The sequence below is a fragment of the Mobula birostris genome, chromosome X, assembly GCF_030028105.1.
Source record: "Mobula birostris isolate sMobBir1 chromosome X, sMobBir1.hap1, whole genome shotgun sequence".
Lineage (NCBI taxonomy): Eukaryota > Metazoa > Chordata > Chondrichthyes > Myliobatiformes > Myliobatidae > Mobula > Mobula birostris.
The window spans coordinates 2975129-2995056 of record NC_092402.1 but is presented as its reverse complement, the minus strand read 5'-3'; the positions used below and the strand labels follow the sequence as shown (position 1 = coordinate 2995056).

General features: G+C 52.0%; 1 protein-coding gene and 1 non-coding gene across 2 annotated transcripts; one reads left to right on the top strand and one right to left on the bottom strand.

Moving 5' to 3' along the window:
* The first annotated feature begins 885 nt into the window (after positions 1 to 885).
* LOC140191866 (keratin, type I cytoskeletal 19-like) lies at positions 886 to 19163 on the top strand. Its single transcript, XM_072249664.1, has 8 exons — positions 886 to 1392; positions 2916 to 2998; positions 7579 to 7735; positions 11975 to 12136; positions 14649 to 14774; positions 15693 to 15913; positions 17273 to 17310; positions 19060 to 19163. The coding sequence occupies exons 1-8, from the start codon at positions 886 to 888 to the stop codon at positions 19161 to 19163; spliced, it is 1398 nt and encodes a 465-aa protein (XP_072105765.1).
* A 696-nt stretch (positions 19164 to 19859) lies between these two features.
* On the bottom strand, positions 19860 to 19928 carry trnat-ggu (transfer RNA threonine (anticodon GGU)). Its single transcript has one exon. It is a non-coding gene; the product is annotated as a tRNA-Thr (tRNA).

Genomic DNA, 19928 nt, shown 5'->3' with positions numbered 1-19928 from the left:
ATTGTACTGTGGGTTTTCTATGTTCTATGTTCTATGGAATGGAAGAGACCAGGACAGTTTGGCACCAGGAGTTGCCAGTCGGTGTGAACTCAACTTCCTGGGGACTGCAGCTCCAGAATTTTCCCTCGGGGTTTACTCCTGAAGCCTTCCCCGTGAGTGGGTGTAGCTGCAAGGCAACAGGAGGTTTGAGATCAGAGTCTTCCTTCTCCTAGATGAGCTGCCAACCACGGCTGTGTCAGAGAAGGGGCATTGGGAGCGGACCCAAATGCAAGACACAGACACTGAAGTACTAGGAACAGGACTAGGACTAGAGTTAAGGACGTGACTGGATGCAGTCTAGGAGCAGGGACAAGAACACAGACTTGAGCTAGGACATTCGCTAGGCGAGCGGGACCAGGACCAGGAACTGGGAACTAGGAGCCTGGACAAATTGCTGACTGGGCGGCAGGGTGGAGAATCGTCTCCACCGAGGGAGGTGAATGCTCCCCTCTGGGCGTGGCGCCTCCTCCATTTCACGCCGTCAGGCTGGAAGCTCCGCCGGCCCGAACTTGAGTTCATGTGCTCGTTGCTTTGAAGACGGGATCTTTCAGTGCCCGGGTGCCTGCCGTGTGAACAGTTTGTTTAAGATATGAAATGCCACGGAGAGGCGAGATTCTCAACGCTTCAATGCTCCTTGGTATGTCGCTCTACCGGACGGAACAATGGGGAAATTCTGGCATCGCTCCCGATTCCCTCCTCGTCGTCTCAAACCGGACTGTTCGCATTCTGAAGCCCAGCGGAGCTTCCCGAACCGCCCACCGGAGATCTTGTACTTAAAGTTCACCGGTCCCTTGGTCCGGGCACCACTCGTGTTCCCGAGTACTGAGACTCCCATCCGTGTCGACAATGTCCTTCTCTTCGTTTTCGAGCCAAAGCTACGCGGCAGGCAGGCGCAAGTCCGGCTCCGTGATCCTGGGCGGCTCGTCCCGCGTGGTGAGGACCAGCGTGGCGGGCGGCTCGGTCAGACCCCGGCGCGCCATCAGCGTCCACAACGCCTCGACCCGGCACAGCCGCATCTCCACCTCCGGCTATGGCTCGGTCAAAGGCGGCGGCTACAGCGGGGGGTTCCACTCGGGCGGCTACAGCGGCGGGTTCTACTCGGGCGGCTACAGCGGGGGGTTCCACTCCGGCGGCTACGGCTTGGCTATGCTGGAGCCGTTCGCCATCAACGAGAAGTTGACTATGCAGATCCTGAACGACCGCCTGGCCACTTACCTGGCGAAGGTGCGCGCCCTGGAGAAGTCCAACAGCCAGCTGGAGCTCCAGATCCGGGAGTACTACGAGAAGAGGGCTCCCACCACCACCAAAGACCTGGGCGCCTACTGGAAGACCATTCAGGACCTCCGAGCCCAGGTCAGTCAATCTCCGAACTCGCCATTCAAACCCGGGTTCAATATCATTGGTCCACGTCGTGAACCTTGCTGCCTTGCGGCAAAGAAACTTTGCAAACATAATTTTTTAATCTATCAATTACAATAAGTACATATAATTAAATTAAATTAAGTAAGTAGCGCGAAAAAAGAACAAAATAGCGAGGGAGTATAGAACATAAGGAACTAGGAGCGGGAGTCGGCCATCCGGCCCGTCGAGCCTGCTCCGTTAGTCAATAAGATCATGACTGATCTGACCATGGACTCATCTCCACCCACCTGCCTTTTCTCCACAACCCTTAATTCCCCTACTATGCAAAAATCTATCCAGCCTTGTCTTAGATATATTTACTGAGGTAGCCTCCACTGTTTCACTGGGCAGAGAATTCCACAGATTCACCACTCCCTGGGAAAAGCAGTTCCTCCTCATCTCCGTCCTGAATCTACTCTCCTGAATCTTGAGGCAATGTTCCCTAGTTCTCGTCTCACCTACCAGTGGAAACAACTTTCCTGCCTCTATCTTATCTGTCCCTTTCATAATTTTATATGTTTCTATAAGATATCCTCTCATTCTTCTGAATTCCAGTGAGTACAATCCCAGGCGACTCAATCTCTCCTCACAGTCTAACCCCCTCATCTCTGGAATCAACCTGGTGAACCTCCTCTGCACCGTCTCCAAAGCCAGTATATCCTTCCTCAAGTAAGGAGAACAGAACTGCACACAGTGCTCCAGGTGTGGCCTCACCGGTACCCTGGACAGTTGCAGCATAACCTCCCTGCTCCTAAATTCAATCCCTCTCACAATGAAAGCCAACCTTTCATTTGCTATCTTGACAGCCGGCTGCACCTGCAAACCAACTTTTTGTGATTCATGCACAAACTCCCAAGTCCCTCTGCACAGCAGCATGCTACAATCTTTTACCATTTAAATAATAATCTGATCTTCCATTTTCCTTCCAAAATGGATGACCTCGCATTTACCAATATTATACTCCATCTGCCAGACCCTTGCCCACTCACCTAACCTATCTGTAGCTCTCTGCAGACTCTCCATATCCTCTGCTCAATTTGCTTTTCCACTAATTTTAGTATCATCAGCAAACTTAGATACACTACACTCGGTCCCCTCTTCCAGATCGTTAATGTGTATCGTGAACAGTTGCCGGCCCAGAACCGACCCCTGTGGCACACCTCTCACCACTGATTACCAGCCAGAGTAACATCCATGTAACTCGACTCTCTGCTTTCTATTAGTTAACCAATCCTCTATCCACGCTAATAAATCAACCCCCCCCCCCAACTCTATGCATCCTTATCTTATGGGTAAGTCTTTTATACATCAACTCATCGAACGCCTTCTGAAATCCACGAAAATACGGTCCAGCTGTTCCCCTCTATCCGCTGTGCTCATTATATCCTCAAATAACTCCAGTAAGTTTGTCAAACAGGGCTGAATTCATGTAACCCACGGTTCAGAAACAAGTGAATTGTCTTTGTGTTTTCCAGATCAACGCCGTCTCGCTGGCCAACGCCAAGGTCCTACTGCAGATCGACAACGCGAAACTGGCCGCAGACGATTTCAGAACCAAGTGAGTCGGTGGGCAGGTTTCGGACACCTTGCGGGCGGCACCCGCGCCCTCGCCAAATCTCTCTTGAGCGGCTGACTGGGGCCATCTGGCTGTCCCCTTGTCAGTGACCACACTGCGGGGAGGGATGGCGTGGACATCGATCTCTCCCGATTTTCCCCCTCAACTGCCCCATTCCCATTCCTAGGTGCTGGTCCACGGCCCCCGTCTTCTGCCACGATGAGGCCACCCTCAGTTTGGAGGAGCAACACCTCATAGTCAGTCCAGTGAGCCTCCAGCCTGATGGCATGAACATCAATTTCTCCAATTTCTGGCCATTTTCTTCACCTCCCCCTTCCCTCTTCTTCAGTTCCGCACTCACGGCTCTTACCTCGCCTCCTCGCCGGCCCATCACCTCCCCCTGGAGCCCCTTCTCACTCCCTTTCTCCCACGGTCCACCCTCCTCTGCTGTCAGATTCCTTCTTCTCCGGCCCTTTGCCTTTTCCTCCCCTCACCTCCCAACTGCCCATTTCATCGCCCCCCCGTCCCCACCCACCTGGCTTCACCAATCACCTTCCAGCATGTCCTCCTCTCCCTCCCCCCTCCTTCTCATTCACGATTATCCCTCCCCCCCCCCTTTCCAGTCCTGATGAAGGGTCTCGGCCCGAAACGCCGGCTGTTTATTCGCCCCCATAGATGCTGCCCGACCTGCCGAGTCCCTCCGGTGTTTTGTGAGTGAGCTACCTGCACTTCAGGTGATCTTCCCCCTCGTTCCGTGGACTCTGTCGGCACTCGGTGAATCATCGATGCCACTCTCCCCTCCCACCAGACAGAAGAGAGAAAAGCCGGAAAGAAGGGGCCACCGGGCCCGAGGGCAGCGTCAGCCCCGCTGTGACAAAACCATTGAGCGGACCCCTAGTACAATACACTGGTCTCCTGACCTCACGGTCCACCGCGTTGTGGCCTCGCAGCTCACCGCCTGCCTGCACTGCACTCTCCCTGCAACTGTGACACTTCATTCTGCGTTCTGATATTGTGTTCCCTTGCTCTACCTCGAAGCAGCGTTGTAACGAAACGACCTGTGTGGACGGCAAGCAAAACTTTACACTCTCTCCTCCTACAGGTGACGATAACACACCGGGTACACATTACCGTTTTCTCCCACAGGTCCGCCACGGCAACATAAACAGGGATAACATCGTACAGTACATTCGCTCTCACGAACCTCCTCTGGACTCTCCCCAACACCAACACTCTGCTTCGTAGAGACTTCGTAGTGACGCCGCCGGCGTTTCGCGCCGCGATGAATGTGCCCGTCTCCGGCGGATTTCAGGGCTTCCGTCATCGTGTCAGTCGCTCGGTTCTCACCGCTGTCAGCCAGGCAAGCCCCGGGTGGAGGCTCGGGAATGCCGTCTCACTCAGCTGTAGAAGGATTCTTCACCGCTGTTTCCGTCACAGTTTAGTTTGACCGGTCAGGGCTGTTAGCTCTGAGCTGAACCCAACCCATCCCCAATCCCAGTGGACCACTCTTAGTCTGGCCTCTACCCTTTGACCTGTTTGGCATGGGTGACCCTAACCAAGAATCAAAGCGTGAAACCCTGACGCCCTCCAATAAGCTGTGGGGGGTGGGGGTGGGGGGGGTCAGAGAGGCAGACACAGTCTCCGACCCCAACGACAAGGTTGTGGTTGTAGTTGAGGAGCTCAAAGCGGCCCACGGTACTCCAAGTGCGGCGTGAACAACGCCTCATCAGTCCTGGCTGTTGTGTCCTGGTCTTCCCGAAACGGATGCTCACGTTGCATCTGCCCCCGCCCCCACTGACTCAACCTGCAAGTTCACCTCCAGTGAGCCCTCCAGGTCCCTTCGCCACTCGCCGGTTTGAATGTAGGAAACAGTCCACGCCTTTATTCCTTCTACCGAACTTCATGGCCGTACGCTTCCCAGCACCGTATTCCATATGACCAACTGTCATGGTCCCGACCGCTAATTCCCCAGTTTCTCCTAATCTTGTACATCAGTCACTGAAAGCAAGCATGCAAGTACAGCAGGCAGTGAAGAAAGCTAATGGCATGCTGGCCTTCATAACAAGGGGAATTGAGTATAGGAACAAAGAGGTCCTTCTGCAGCTGTACAGGGCCCTGGTGAGACCACACCTGGAGTGCTGGTCTCCAAATTTGAGGAAGGACATTCTAGCTATTGAGGGAGTGCAGTGTAGGTTCACGAGGTTAATTCCCGGGATGGTGGGACTGTCATAGGTTGAAAGATTGGAGCGACTGGGCTTGTATACTCTGGAATTTAGAAGGCTGAGAGGGGATCTGATTGAAACACCTAAGATTATTAAGGGATTGGACACGCTGGAGGCAGGAAGCATGTTCCCGCTGATGGGTGAGTCCAGAACCATAGGCCACAGTTTAAGAATAAGGGGTAGGCCATTTAGAACGGAGTTGAGGAAAAACTTTTTCACCCAGAGAGTAGTGGATAAATGGAATGCTCTGCCCCAGAAGGCCGTGGAGGCCAACTCTCTGGATGCTTTCAAGAAAGAGGTGGATAGAGCTCTTAAAGATAGGGGAATCAAAGGTTATGGGGATAAGGCAGGAACTGGATACTGATTGTGGATGATCAGCCATGATCACAGTGAATGGCGGTGCTGGCTCGAAGGGCCGAATGGCCTACTCCTGCACCTATTGTCTATTGTATATAATTCCCTTTGAATGCGCCACGGTTCCGACCCCATTTAAATTCCCTATTTTCTCCTAATTTCCTTTGATGGCGGCACACCTGGTTTTCATTAAGACCTGCGGCATAAAAACACCGACCTCGCACCCACTAGTTGCCAGATCGTTGGTTTAGCCAGTGTGGTAATTAACGTTCCCGGTCGCTTAGGACTGTGTGTTCTAAGTTTTGCTTCAGTTCGGAGTTTAACCTGTGAACCCCAGTCTCTCCGTGTCAAGATAAGTTTTCTAAGATTTACTTCAGTACCGAGGTTTACCCGTGTAACTCCGTCGCTCCGTGCTAAGAGTTTTTTCTGCCGCTCCCCTTTCTCCGCTCCGTGTCAAGAGAAGTTCTGCATGCCTTCTGCTTTCCTGCACTCCCTCCTTTTGCCGTTCAACGCTCACGCCCGCGTCTGCATCCTCACTCAATCTCCGTGCCTGTGTCCTGCGTTTGGGTTCGCCTCGTTCCCTATAACACTAACAATGGCCAACACGCTATACGGGTTCGTAACAACCCAACTAACTTGCGCGGCGGCTTTGAGACATCGATGGACGTGAGCCCCAATATCCCTCTGATCCCCCACGCAGCTAAGAATCCGGCCATTCACCCTCCATTATACCTTCCAAGTTCGCCACTCTTGCTCCTGTCTGCATTGGCGGCTGCCCATCGCTGACAGCAAACCTACGCTGGAGAGTTTTTAACCCACTGGGGGAGTTCCGCTCTCTCTCGGCCTCAGGACTCCGGGTCCAGTGGTTATGAACAGGCGTCACAGACTGGGCTCTCCCTTGGTTGCGGTGGACGACCGTGACGCTCTTCTGCGTCTCGTCACGCCCGTCGCTCTCCACGGAGCGTTGCAAAGCCGCCTTTCTGGCCGCAGGATCTCACCCGCCCGGTCCGCCGGAGCTGACCGTGCACGCCGGGGCGGCACGTCCCCGTCTCACCGGGTGTGAGGCCCGCGGCTACCCTCCCCTCCCTCGTTCCACCCCGCCCGCCGAAGCGGCGCGCAAGCAGCGACTTGGAGCCGCAGGTGGGAGCTGGGTGTCGGCGGGGACCGCAGGTGGGCGATCCGCTCCTGGAATGGACGCGACAAGCCCCTTCTCCAGAGGTGCCACCTCTCCCTGGACCACCCCCCCCCTACAGACACTCCTGCGTTACTGAAATATAATAGAACCGGGAGCTGATGTGACGAGCTCGATTCTCTGAGGAGGGGTCTCGGCCCGAAACGTCGACTGTTTACTCATTTCCGCAATTTGCTGCCTGACCTGCCGAGTTCCTCCAGCACTGTGTGTGTGTGTGTGTGTGTGTGTTTGTGTGTGTGTGTGTTTGTTTGTGTGTATGTGTTTGTGTGTGTGTGTGTGTTTGTGTGTGTGTGTTTGTGTGTGTGTGTGTGTGTGTGTGTGTGTGTGTGTGTAAGTGTGTGTGTGTGTGTGTGTGTGTGTGTTTCTCACCATTGACTCAACCTACAAGTTGACCTTGAGGGAATCCCACACAAGGTCCCTTTGCACCTCAAAGTTTTGACTTTTTTTCTCCCTGTGGAGAAAATAGTCCACACTTTTACTCATTCTGCCAAAGTGCCCAAACGTACAATTCCCCACACTGTTCCTAATAAAAATATCTCAGTTTGATTGGTCAGAGGTAAGTTCCGGCCCTGTGCCAGCTGCCTGCAAAGACAGCCAATGGCTGGGAGGGACGGGACAGATCACGGACGCTCAGAAAGAGCGGACCGTGATTGGAGGTGGCCGCGATGAAACCGCTCTTTCTCTACTGTACAGGTATAAGGAGAAATTTAAGGAGGGGAGGGTTATATGGGAGGCAGGGTTTAAGGGTCGGCGCAACATTGAGGGCCGAAGGGCCTGTACTGTTCTATGTTCTAAGGTCTACGTTCACCCTGCAGGTACGAATCGGAGCTGGCGATCAGGCGCGGGGTGGAGATGGACATCAGCGGCCTGCGTAAAGTCCTCGACGAGCTGACGATCACCCGGTCCGACCTGGAGTCCCAGATCCAAGTGATGAAGGAGGAGCAGATGTACGTGAAGAAGAACCACGAGGAGGTGAGTGACGGGACAGGCCAAACCAGATGGTGATACGAACTCGGGGGGGGGGGGGAGTGTCCGGGGTTGAGCCGGCTGCTGGCTGCGACCACTCTGGTGAAAGACCACCCCTGAGGACAGGAGCATGAGGCTCGGTAGGAATGAGGCCACATTGAGGGTGGATTCAGTCCACTCTCTCGAGGGCAGATTTCCGAATAGGTTTCCCTGCACACCCAAGAAATCTTTCTTCCCATCCCTGTCCGATAAGACACAGGGGCAACTAGGCCATTCAGCCAATTAATCCTGTTCCACCATTTCATCACGCCTGATTTACTATCCTTGTCAACCCCATTCTCCTGCCTTCTCCTCGTAACCTTTGACACTCTGACTAATCAAGACACACTGACTAATCAAGAATATTTAAATATCTCCGCTTTAAATACACCCAGTGACTTGGCCTCCACAGCCACCTGTGGCAATGAATTTCACAATCCACCAGCCTCTGGCTAAAGAAATTCCTGCTCGTCTCCGTTCTAAATGGATGTCCCTCTAGTTTGAGGCTGTACCCTCTGATTCTAGACCCCCCCCCACTATAGGAAATATCCTCTCCACATCCACTCTGTCTGTGTCCTCTGGTCCTAGACTCCCCCATTATAGGAAACATCCTCTCCACATCTACTCTATCTGTGTCCTCTGGTCCTAGACTCCCCCACTATAGGAATACACACACAAATTACTGGAGGAACTCAGCAGGTCAGGCAGCATCTATGGAGGGGAATAAAACAGTCGATGTTTTGGCCCGAGACACTTCACCAGGTCTGGGAAAGAAGGGGTCCAAAGCCAGAATATGGAGGAGGGGAAGGAGGACAAGCTGACAGGTAACAGGTGAGACCAGGTGAGGGGGAAGGTGGGTGGGTGGGAGAGGGGAAGATTACATGCTGACAAGTGATAGGTGAGACCAGGTGAGGGGGAAGGTGGGTGGGCGTGGGAGGGGAGGAGTACAAGCTACAGGTGACAGGCGAGACCAGGTGAGGGGGAAGGTGGATGGGAGGTGGAGGAGGACAAGCTGACAGGTGACAGGTAAGACCAGGTGTGGGGGAAGTTGGGTGGGTGAGGGAGGGGGAGGAGGACAAGCTGACAGGTGACAGGTGAGACCAGGTGACGGGTAAGGTGGGTGGGTGGGAGAGGGGAGGAGGACAAGCTGACAGGTGACAAGTGAGACCAGGTGCGGGGGAGGGGGAGGAGGACAAACTGACAGGTGACAGGTGGAACCAGGTGAGGGGGGAAGGTAGGTGGGTGGGGGAGGGGAGGAGGACAAGCTGACAGGTGACAGGCGGAACCAGATGAGGGGGAAGGTGGGTGGATGAAGTGAGAAGCTGGGATGTGATCGGTAGGAAAGGTAAAAGGCTGAAAAAGGAGGAATCTGATAACTTTCAGAGGTAAAGACTTGTAGAGTATGCGAAAAGTATACCATGGAGAACGGCCATTCTACCCAAAGTGCCCTTACTGAGCGCAGTGCCCATCTCATCCAGTCCCAATTACTGATATCCTTTGAAAACTTCCTGATCCTCGTACCTGTCCAAAACAAAAAGGACAGATGAAGCAAGGATCTTCAACACAACAGATTCTGCAGGTGCAGGAAATCCAGAGGAACACTCACTCACTCACTCACTCATCTGGAGGAACTCAGCAGGTCAGGCAGCATCTATGGAGACGGATAAACAGTTGAAACCTTTCAGGCTGAGTCCAATGGTCCCTCTAATTTTCAGTAGTCAGTGTGCGCAAAAATATTATATTGTGCAAATGTTTTTCCTCTGACAAAAGTATGTGCGCACTGAAAGCACACATGGAACAGTCTATGTAGGTTGACAAAATATTTGACATAAAACTACACAGAATAACAACAAAATAACATACATATTTAAGTCACAGTTATTTTTTCTCTCTCCTGTCTTTGGCATTTACCCACTCTTTGTAAACTCTACCTAGACTAATAGAACTTCCATCCAATTGAAAGCTTTTGATTCTCATTAACATATCCAAATCACATTCAGGTTGTTTTTGAGTTGATTCGTTAGGCTAAAACCTCGCTCACAGTCCGCACTAGACACAAGAAAGGTTACCCCTAATGTCCATCAACTGTGCAAGGTCACAAAACTGTTCATTTTGAAGTACACATGCCAACCATTTGAGAAAAGTTTGAAATCAGTTTGGATTTAATTTTTTTTCTTGCACGGAAAATTTGAAATCATTAAACTGTCTAACTATTACAGTATTTTCAGCTAGAAAATCATGATACTTTAGACATAAGGCATCAACTTGTTCATCGCCAAGTGCGAAGTCACAAGCTGCAATTGCGGAGAAATCAAAAGCTGACCATTCTTGTACCTCATGTTCAGGAAACCTTTTTTCTAAATGAACACAAAGACTATTTATAAAAGTCAACAGCGAACTTGTATCCACTGCGACGTTTTCTTCACACTGTTGGCTTAGCAAAACTTTGTCACTCCACGAAACATTGTGTCACGTACCCCGTGACAGGGGTTAAGAAAACAGCGGAGATGGAAAACACTTTGTTAACAACTAATAATATTTATTAGTAACTACGCAATACAGTAATGTAGGTAAATCACACGGGTTAGCAATGATTATATATAAAAGCAAGTGTGGAATATATATGTATGAAAAAACCAAGCTTCTTTAAGTCTAGAGGTAAAAAGATACAGTCTTATGATGTTGAGTAAAGTTCAGTTCAGTTCAGTCCGTGGTATTTAGTCAAGTAGTGATGGAGAGAGAGAGAGAGACTGAGTTGAGTCTTTAGGTGAGCTGATGTCGTCGATCTTCTCGTCGTCCTCCGAAATCCTTTACAAGCCACCGACTGTGACCTTAACCAGGGGGACCGGTTTTCCTGTGGTGGAGCTATCACCCAGGCGAGGGTGGACACATAGACAACTCCCCACCAATCAACCCCTTCTCCTACGTTGGAATAGCAATTTAGAATCGATCTACCTGATCGATCCTCCAAAACCCACTTTCTCCGCGGGCACAACCATGCTCATTCAGTGTCCAGATCATGTGTCCTGAGGTCTGTATCATCTGACCTCCCATTTATCCCACCAGCTGAGCATCACCTGTCATTCAAAGAGTCCCTCCCTCCTTTGTCTGTAAAGAAATGCACCAACAGGCAACATGTCCTTGAAAGTAACATCAACAATCTGTCTTTGGTCACCATAGCAACCTTCGAGCTGCTCGGTGCTGTCTCTAACTCCAAACTCAGCAGAAATCCAGAGTTACTTCCAATGCCTTAAAGTGACAGTCCAACTGCTAATCTTCGTCTCTCTCTCTTTTCAAAACAAACCATCAATGATGAATGTCTCTCTCTGTCTCTCTTCAAACAGTTAATAGGGGCTCTCCTGGATCCCCTCGCAATTGTCTCCCAGATACTGCTTTCTTGTCTTGTAAATCTTGCCTCGCGCAAAATGAAGGGAATCATTCGGCGTCAGGCCACTCTTTTGCAGAATCCTGCACAGCGCAGCCAGTTCGTCTAAGACATCGCTTAAAACCTGTAAAGCTACTTTGTATGGGATGTTTATGTGATGTTTATCAATTTCTTGTGACAGTATTAAGCCACAGGGTCATTTGTCTGATCCTTTTCAATAAAAACTTAGTGAGCTACCGACAGGATTTGTAACAGATCTTTGTAAACTGTACGATATGGACACTGCCCGCCGTGATGCCCCTGTACAAACCGGAACAGGAAAGGTGAGGTGATGTAAATTAGTGGTATTTGAAAAACTGACTAACTAGTTACCAGAGACAGTCAGCTAAAAGATTATTTTCAATAAGTATAATTATTAATTATTACATTATTTTACGTAACTGACCATTTGTGGGAACATTAATTTGCTTTGCGCGCCGGTTGAAAAACGTGTGCGCGCACACACGCACACACAGCTTAGAGGGAACACAGGCTGAGACCGTTCATCAGAACTCGGATGGATGGGGGGAGTCGCCAGAATGAAAAGAGGTGGAGGGGGTGGAGGAGAAAGAGGATAGCGAGAAGGTGATAGGTGAAGGCAGGTGGGGAGGAAAGGTGAAGGGCTGGTACCAGGGGGAGGTGATGGGCAGGTGAGGAGAAGAGGCAGGAGACCAGAGTGGGGAGTAGAAGGGGAGGGAAGGGGGGCCAGTTAGAATGCTCTCTCCGGTCACTGTAGAATCAGGAATGATTTGCTGAAAATATCTGTTTTCCCGCTGTGTCAGGAGCTGAAATCTCTGCGCAGCCGTCTGCGCGGCAACGTGACTGTGGACGTGGACGCCGCCCCGGGGACGGATCTGACCAAGGTCCTGGAGGAAATGAGGGAGAAATACGAAATCTTGGCAGCCAAGAACAAGAAGGAGGCGGAGGACTGGTTCAGGGAACAGGTAAGTGGGGGAGAGAGAGATGGTGGTCGGAGGTGGGGCATTTTGATTTTGATCAAGCGGACATTGAGAAACCAGTGTGAAGGCGTCGTATCCGTCAAATCAGATCAGTGAGGGCCGTTCTTGTGTGTGAAGCCACTTCAGGTACCAACAGCGGTTTCACACAACACACTAACCCTGACCCGTACGCCTGTAGTATGCGAGAGGAAACCGCAGAAAACCCCCGCGGTCTCGGGGAGAACGTACCAACAGAGACGGGAACCAAAAACCTCCGATCCGTGATCTCTGAGCGCTGTGAAGGGACTGCGCTGACCTCTACACCGACGCTCCGCCCGATAAGACCACAGGAGCAGAGTTGGGCCATTCGGCCCATTCAGTCTGCTCCGCCATTCGAACATGACTGAATGATGTTTCGCCTTGGCCCCTTTCCCCTGCCTCCTCCCCGTAACCTCTGACGTCTGGGGTAATTGAAAATCTTGTGTGTATGGTAGAAGTCTGCAAAATAATCCCTCTCAACACAGTTTTGAATAAAATTAGGAAGATAAGCAATCTATTATTACATGAATCATTATGCCACTGGGATGCCCCGTTCTCCCATTTCTCTACAACCAACGTCTGCAACCGAAGTAACTATTGAGCCCTGAGGCCTAAAACATCGACCGGTGACTCTGCTCCGTCTATCCTGCCTGACCTGCTGAGTTCCTCCAGCATTTTGTGTGTGTGTGTGTGTTCTGTGGAATCCCTTGTATTAGTGAGAATCCCTGGTCTCCCCTCCCTCCTTCCCTTTCTCCCATCCTCCACTCCCGTCTCCTACCAGATTCCTTCTTCGTCGTCTCTCCTTCATCCACCTTCCTGCTCACCTGATTTCACCTGTCACCTGCCAACTTGTCCTGCTTCCACTCCCCCCACCTTTTTACCCTGGCTTCTTCCCCCCTCCTTTCCAGTCCTGACGAGGGGTCTCGCCTTAACAGGTCGACTGTTTATTCCTCTCCATAGACGCTGCCTGACCTTCTGAGTTCTTACAACCGTGTGTGTGTGTGTGTGTGTGTGTGTGTGTGTGTGTGTGTGTGTGTGTGTGTGTTTGTGTGTGAGACTCAGGATTTCCAACATCCGTCAGTTTCGTGAGACCATGGATCTGTGCCTTGGAAGGCTTCCAGTGTATTGTGAGCAGTTTGGGGTCCCTTATCCAAGGAAGGATGGGCTGACATTGGAGAGGGTTCAAAGAAGATTCACAAGAAAGATCCCAGGAATGAAGGGGTTAACGTATGAAGAGCTTTTCATGGCTTTGGCCTGTACTGCCTTGATATCAGAAGGGATCTCATTGAAACCGTATGAAATATTGAAAGGTCAAGATAGAATGGATGTGGAGAGGATGTTTCCTACACTGGGGGAGTCTAGGACCAGAGGGCACAGATAAAGTGGATGTTAAGAGGATGTTTCGTATAGTGGGGGAGTCTAGGACCAAAGGGCACAGATTGAGTGGATGTGGAGAGGATGTTTCCTATAGTGTGGGAAATCTAGGACCTGAGGGCACAGATAGAATGGATGTGGAGAGGATGTTTCCTATAGTGGGGGAGTGTTGGACCAGAGGACACAGATAGAGTGGATGTGGAGAGAATGTTTCCTATAGTGTGGGAAATCTAGGACCAGAGGGCACAGATAGAGTGGATGTGGAGAGGATGTTTCCTATAGCGGGGGAGTCTAGGATCAGAGGACACAGATAGAGTGGATGTAGAGAGGATGTTTCCAATGGTGGGCGAGTGTTGGACCAGAGACACAGATACAGTGGATGTGGAGAGGATGTTTCCTATAGTGGAGGGAGTCTAGGACCAGAGGGCACAGGTAGAGTGGATGTGGAGAGGATGTTTCCTATAGTGGTGGAGTCTAGAACCAGAGGACACATATAGAGTGGATGTGGAGAGGATGTTTCCTATAGTGGGGAGTCTAGTACCAGAGGATATAGAGTGGATGTGGAGAGGGTGTTTCCTATAGTGGGAGAGTTTAGGACCAGAGGACACAGATAGAGTGGATGTGGAGAGGGTGTTTCCTATAGTTGGGGCGTCTAGGACCAGAGGACACAGATAGAGTAGATGTGGAGAGGATGTTTCCTATAGTGGGGAAGTCTAGGACCAGTGGGCGCATCCTCAGAATAGAGGGACGTCCATTTAATACAGAAATGGGAGGGAATTTCTTTAGCCAGAGAATGGTGAATCTGTTGAATTCATCCCTTCCAGCCCAATGCAACCCACGTGTTTAACACTAACCCCATCACAGGACAATTTACATTGACCAATTGACCTACTCAGCCGCACAGTTTTGGACTGTGGGAGGGGACAGAACTCCCGGAGGAAACCCACGCGGTCCGTGGGGGAGATCGCACGGACTAACATTGACCTCCGAACTGCGGAACGCGCGGAGCCTGTGATGTCACCACTGTAACCGCGACGCCCCGGGTGGCGGCAGCTCGCCGGGCTTCCGTCCCTCCGGACCGCTAACGCCGGGCGTTTCTTTGCAGTCGGCCTCCCTCCAGCAGACCGTGGTGACCACCACCCGGACGGTGGACACGGAGAAACAACAGCTGAACGAGCACAGGCGCGTCCTGCAGACCACGGAGATCGACCTCCAGACGATGCTGAGTGTGGTGAGTGACCGCGAGGTGTTCACCCCACGTTGGCCTGTGCCGTCGTAGAGCACCGCGGGACAGAAACAGGCCACTCGGCCCGTCTACTCCATGTTGACTCTCCTGTCCCACATCCAGACCATAGCTCTCCATGGCCTTCCCAAATTAAAAATCAACCCCCCCCGCCCCCATCAACCACTTCCACTGGCTGCCCGTCCCACGCTCACGGTGTAGGCCCTACCCTGGTTGGTCCACCCAATGTGCAACACTTCACCCCAGTCTGCATTCAATTCCGTCTGACGTTCTGAGCCCAGTTTCCCAGCTGGACCAATGTCCCCGCAAACTTTTATCGCCCTCCTCACTGTCCGTAACGTCTGCTGTCTTGGTGTCAACCGCCAAGGTTTCCAGGGCGCAGGCCTGGGCAAGGTTGTATGGAAGACCGGCAGTTGCCCATGCTGCAAGTCTCCCCTCTCCACGACACCGATGTTGTCCAAGGGAAGGGCATTAGGACCCATACAGCTTGGCACCAGTGTCGTCGCAGAGCAATGTGTGGTTAAGTGCCTTGCTCAAGGACACAACACGCTGCCTCAGCCAGGGCTCGAACTCACGACCTTCAGATCACTGGACGAGCGCCTGAACCACTTGGCCACGTGCCAACACAACAGATCTCTAGTAAGAAAAGTATCTAATTTATAGCACACCCTGGCTCTCCCTCTAAAGCCAATGTCAAAACCAGTCTCCTGCTAAACCTAACTTCGAATTCAATCTCCTGTTGAGCCAAAGTTGAATCCAATCTTCCGCTATTCCGGTGTTGAATGCAACCTCCTGCTAAGCCAGTGTCAAAACTAATCCACCGCTAAGACACCTTGAGTTCGATCTCCCGCGGAGCCGGTGTCGCGTCCGCTCTGCCTCCTCTAAACCTTCAACCTCTCAACACAGAAATCATCCTTGGAAGAGAACCTCCAGAACATCGAAGTGCGCTACGCTGAGCAGCTCTACCACCTCCAGGACCTGCTGTGCCAGCGGGAGGCCGATCTGGACCAGATCCGGGCCGACTCACGGAGGCAGTGCCAAGAGTACGCACAGCTGCTGGACATCAAAACCCGGCTGGAGATGGAGATCGCCACGTACCGTCGCCTGCTGGAAGGAGAGGACATCAGGTGAGGCAGGGAGCGTGGTCGAGCGGAGCAGAGTGTAGACCCTCTGACCCACGGTATTGTGCCAAACTTTTAACCTACTCTGCGGTTAACCTAACCCTTCCCCCTCTGCACAGCTGATGCAGTATTTGAAATTACACAAGAAGCACAAAAAAAAACAATGGGAAGTGTTTCATACGTAGCTTGGCCTGTAGGTGCGTGAAGTGACACGAGGTGATGTGGGTGTAGTGCTGGTGAGGGGTGGGGACCGGCCTGACAGCTTGGGGAAGTTAACTACTTTCGAGTCTGGTGGTCCTGGTGTGGATGCTACGTAGCCTCCTCCCTGACAGGAGTGGGACAGACAGTCCGTGAGCAGGGTGGGTGGGATCCTTCATGGAGTTACCGGCCCCTTTCTGTGTCTGTGTCCGTGACGGAGGGTCTGTGGGTCAGTTTTGAGCCCCCGTTGTCGAGCCCCCCCTGACCACCGCTGTCCAGTTTCTGATGCAGTTTGCTCGGCTGCTCTCTGCAGCGCATCTGCAGAAGGACGTGGGGACTGATGTGCGGGGACCACCTCGACTCCTCCGACTGGAGCCCCAGCTTCTCATCTCTGCAGTAACCTCTCTCAGACCTCTCCCATCCCCACAGAACAAAGAACCCAGACCGGTACAGCGCAGGAGCTGATACCGGTCAGCAGCACATCAGAACCGCAGTACATACGGTGAAAAGTGTCGCTTGCGTCGCGAATGTGCTGGGGACAACCCGGAAGTCTCGCCGCGCTTCTGGCGCCAGCAATGCCTGCCCGTGACGTGGCAACCCTGACCCGTCCGCGGGAGCAAACCCGCGCGGCCGGAGGGAACACCTGTCTCTGGCCCTCTCGCTGCAGGCGGGCCGCTGGCCAGCGGTTCCCCGAGAGGCTGGCCCGAAACCAGCCTTTCGCAGCGGGAAGCTGTCCGTCCCAGGCACAGCTTCGAACTCCAATCCAGCCCGTCATCAACGTGCTTTCACCAAGTTCAGGACCAGAAGCCCACAGGAGCAAAATTAGGCCATTCAGCCCATCGAGTCTGCTCCCCCCCGCTCAATCGTGGCTGATTTATGATCCCGCTCAACTCCGTTCTCCCCGTTACCTTTGACGCCCTGACTGACAAGACCAGGAGGGAGAGTAGGGTAAAGTTCCGACAGTGCCGGAATGTTCTGTGTTCTATGTCGCTGTAATGCGGGGGGAAGCGGGGAGCCCGTGCGGCCACCGGGGGGTTGGGGGGGGGGATTGAACCTGGGTCGCTGGCACCGGAGTAGTGTTACACACCAACCTCTGCACTATGACCAGTTTAATTGACCAGTTGCTTTTTCTTGGTGTCTGATTGTTGTTCTGTCTATCTCCAACAGCTACTCCACTGAGATCCAAACCATAGAAACGATCAAGGGTAAGTACGGATTCTTTGCTCACCCGTGGTCGTCCTCGATCGTTTCCGAACGATGACAGGAGATCCCGGGCGGGAGAGATTTTAAAGTCGGAAAAGCCGTTGCAATGGGGCTCGGCATTCCGGGTCCAGCGGTACGAACAAGCGTCACAAACCGGGGACTTCCCTGGTGGCTGTGGACGACCGTGACGTCTCCTGTGCCGCGTCACGCCTTTAGCTCTCCACCGTGCGTTGCAGAACTTCCTTCCTGGCCGCTGGATCTCACCCGCCCGGTCCGCCAGAGATGACATCACCTGACTCGGGCAGGCGTGTCCCTGTCTGAGTTTGACAGAACTTTCCCCTGTGTTGAGCGGATGTGGAGAGGATGTTTTCTATAGTGGGGGAGTCTAGGACCAGAGGACACAGATGGCGTGGATGTGGAGAGGATGTTTCCTATAGTGGGGGGGTCTAGGACCAGAGGACACAGAGTGGATGTGGAGAGGATGTTTCCTATAGTGGGGACAGTCTAGGACCAGAGGAAACAGATAGAGTGGATGTGGAGAGGATGTTTCCTATAGTGGGGGAGTCTAGGACCAGAGGACACAGATAGAGTGGATGTGGAGAGGATGTTTTGTATAGTGGGGGAGTCTAGGACCAGAGGACACAGAGTGGATGTGGAGAGGATGTTTCCTATTGTGGGGGGGGGGGTCTAGGGCCAGAGGACACAGAGTAGATGCGGAGAGGATGTTCCTTAACTCTCACAGGCCACGGGGAAAACATACATGCTCCTTATAGGCAGTGGTGAGCTTTGAAACTGGGGTACGATGGGTGACCATTGGCGGTGTAATTGTTTTATGCTGACCGCTCTGCTGCCATCCCACCCTAATGTTCCTCGTGTCGAGTAAGATGACCTTACGATATCTTAAATTGAATTTAAGAGCAGGGAGGTTACGCTGCAACTGTACAGGGTACTGCTGAGGCCGCACCTGGAGTACTGCGTGCAGTTCTGGTCTCCATATTGAGGAAGGATATACTGGCTTTGGAGACGGTACAGAGGAGGTTCACCAGGTTGATTCCGGAGATAAGTGTAGGGCGGGGGGCTTAGACTATGAGGAGATATTGAGTTGCCTGGGACAGTTCTCGCTGGAATTCAGGAGGACGAGAGGAGATCTTATAGAAAGGTATAAAATTCTGAAAAGGATACATCAGGTAGAGGCTGGAAAGTTGTTTCCACTGGTGGGTGAGACTAGAACTAGGGGCCACAGCCTCAAGATTCAGTGGAGTAGGTTTGGGATGGAGATGAGGAGGATCTGTTTTTTCCAGAGTGGTGTAATTTGTGGAATTCTGTTCCCAATGTAGCAGTGGAAGCTACCTCAGTCAATATATTTAAGATGAGGTTGGATGGGATTTTTTGCATAGTAGGGGAATTAAGGGTTCTGGGGAAAAGGCAGGTAGGTGGAGATGAGTCCAAGGCCAGATCAGCCATGATCTTATTGAATGGTGGAGCAGGCTCGACGGGCCGAATGGCCGACTCCTGCTCCTGTTTCTGATGTTCTTGTCTCCTCCCAAGGTGGTTCCTCAGGTGTCTGGGAGTCAGCTGTTCTGGTGCAATGTGGGCTACAGTGAGTGGTTGAGTCTTCTGATCTCCCCGATGGCTTTCAGCTCTCTGCATCGGTAACCTCTTTGATGTTCAAGAGGCCAACTCAGTCCTGTGCCGCACCGTCCGATGTTCGATGCCTATCTTGTAACCGTTTCCTCATTTATTTCTGACAGAACCGGAGGTGATTACCAAAAAGAAGGTCATCACTATAACTGAAACACTCGTTGATGGACAAGTCGTTGAGTCTCGTCAGGAGGTGAAGGAGGCAATCGTTTAACCGACCTCTTCTCACCCAGTTGTGATAAACTTCAGAAGACATAAACGCCATTAGCCTACAAATTATGACTTGCTTCTTGGGATTCTGCCGGCCTTAAATAAAGTAGTTTCTGGTGATTGATTAAACGTTTGCGTGGTTTATTTGTCATATGTTGTGTTAAGGTCAAAGCTGCGAAAATCGTGGGGGATTTCAATGTGCAGGTAGATTGAGAAAGTTCAGTTGGTGTCGGATCCCAAGAGAAGGACTTTGTAGAATGGTTAGGAGATGGCTTTTTAGAGCAGCTGGTGGTTGAGCCCAGAAGGGGAATGTCAGTTCTGGATTGGGTGTTTTGTAACGACCCTGATTTGATTAGCAAGCTTAAGGTAAAAGAACTCTTAAGAGGCAGTGATCATAATATGATAGAATTTACGCTGCAGTTTGAGAAGGAGAAGCTAACATGACATGTATCAGTATTACAGTGGAGTAAAAGGAGTGTGTATCGGCATCCGTTAGTCTCGTGAGACCATGGATTTGTGCCTTGGAAGGTTTCCAGGGCGCAGGCCTGGGCAAGGTTGTATGGAAGCCCATGCTGCAAGTCTCCCCTCTCCACGACACCGATGTTGTCCAAGGGAAGAGCATTAGGACCCATACAGCTTGGCACCGGTGTCGTCGCAGAGCAATGTGTGGTTAAGCGGCTTGCTCAAGGACACAACACGCTGCCTCAGCCGAGGCTCGAACTCAGGACCTTCAGATCACCAGACCGACGCCTTAACCACTTGGCCACGC

Coding starts and splice junctions, on each gene's coding strand:
- LOC140191866 (XM_072249664.1), top strand. CDS start 886: ATGTCCTTCTCTTCGTTTTCGAGCCAAAGCTACGCGGCAGGCAGGCGC. Junction 2,999..7,578: donor GCAGACGATTTCAGAACCAA/GTGAGTCGGTGG, acceptor TTCACCCTGCAG/GTACGAATCGGAGCTGGCGA. Junction 14,775..15,692: donor TCCAGACGATGCTGAGTGTG/GTGAGTGACCGC, acceptor CTCTCAACACAG/AAATCATCCTTGGAAGAGAA.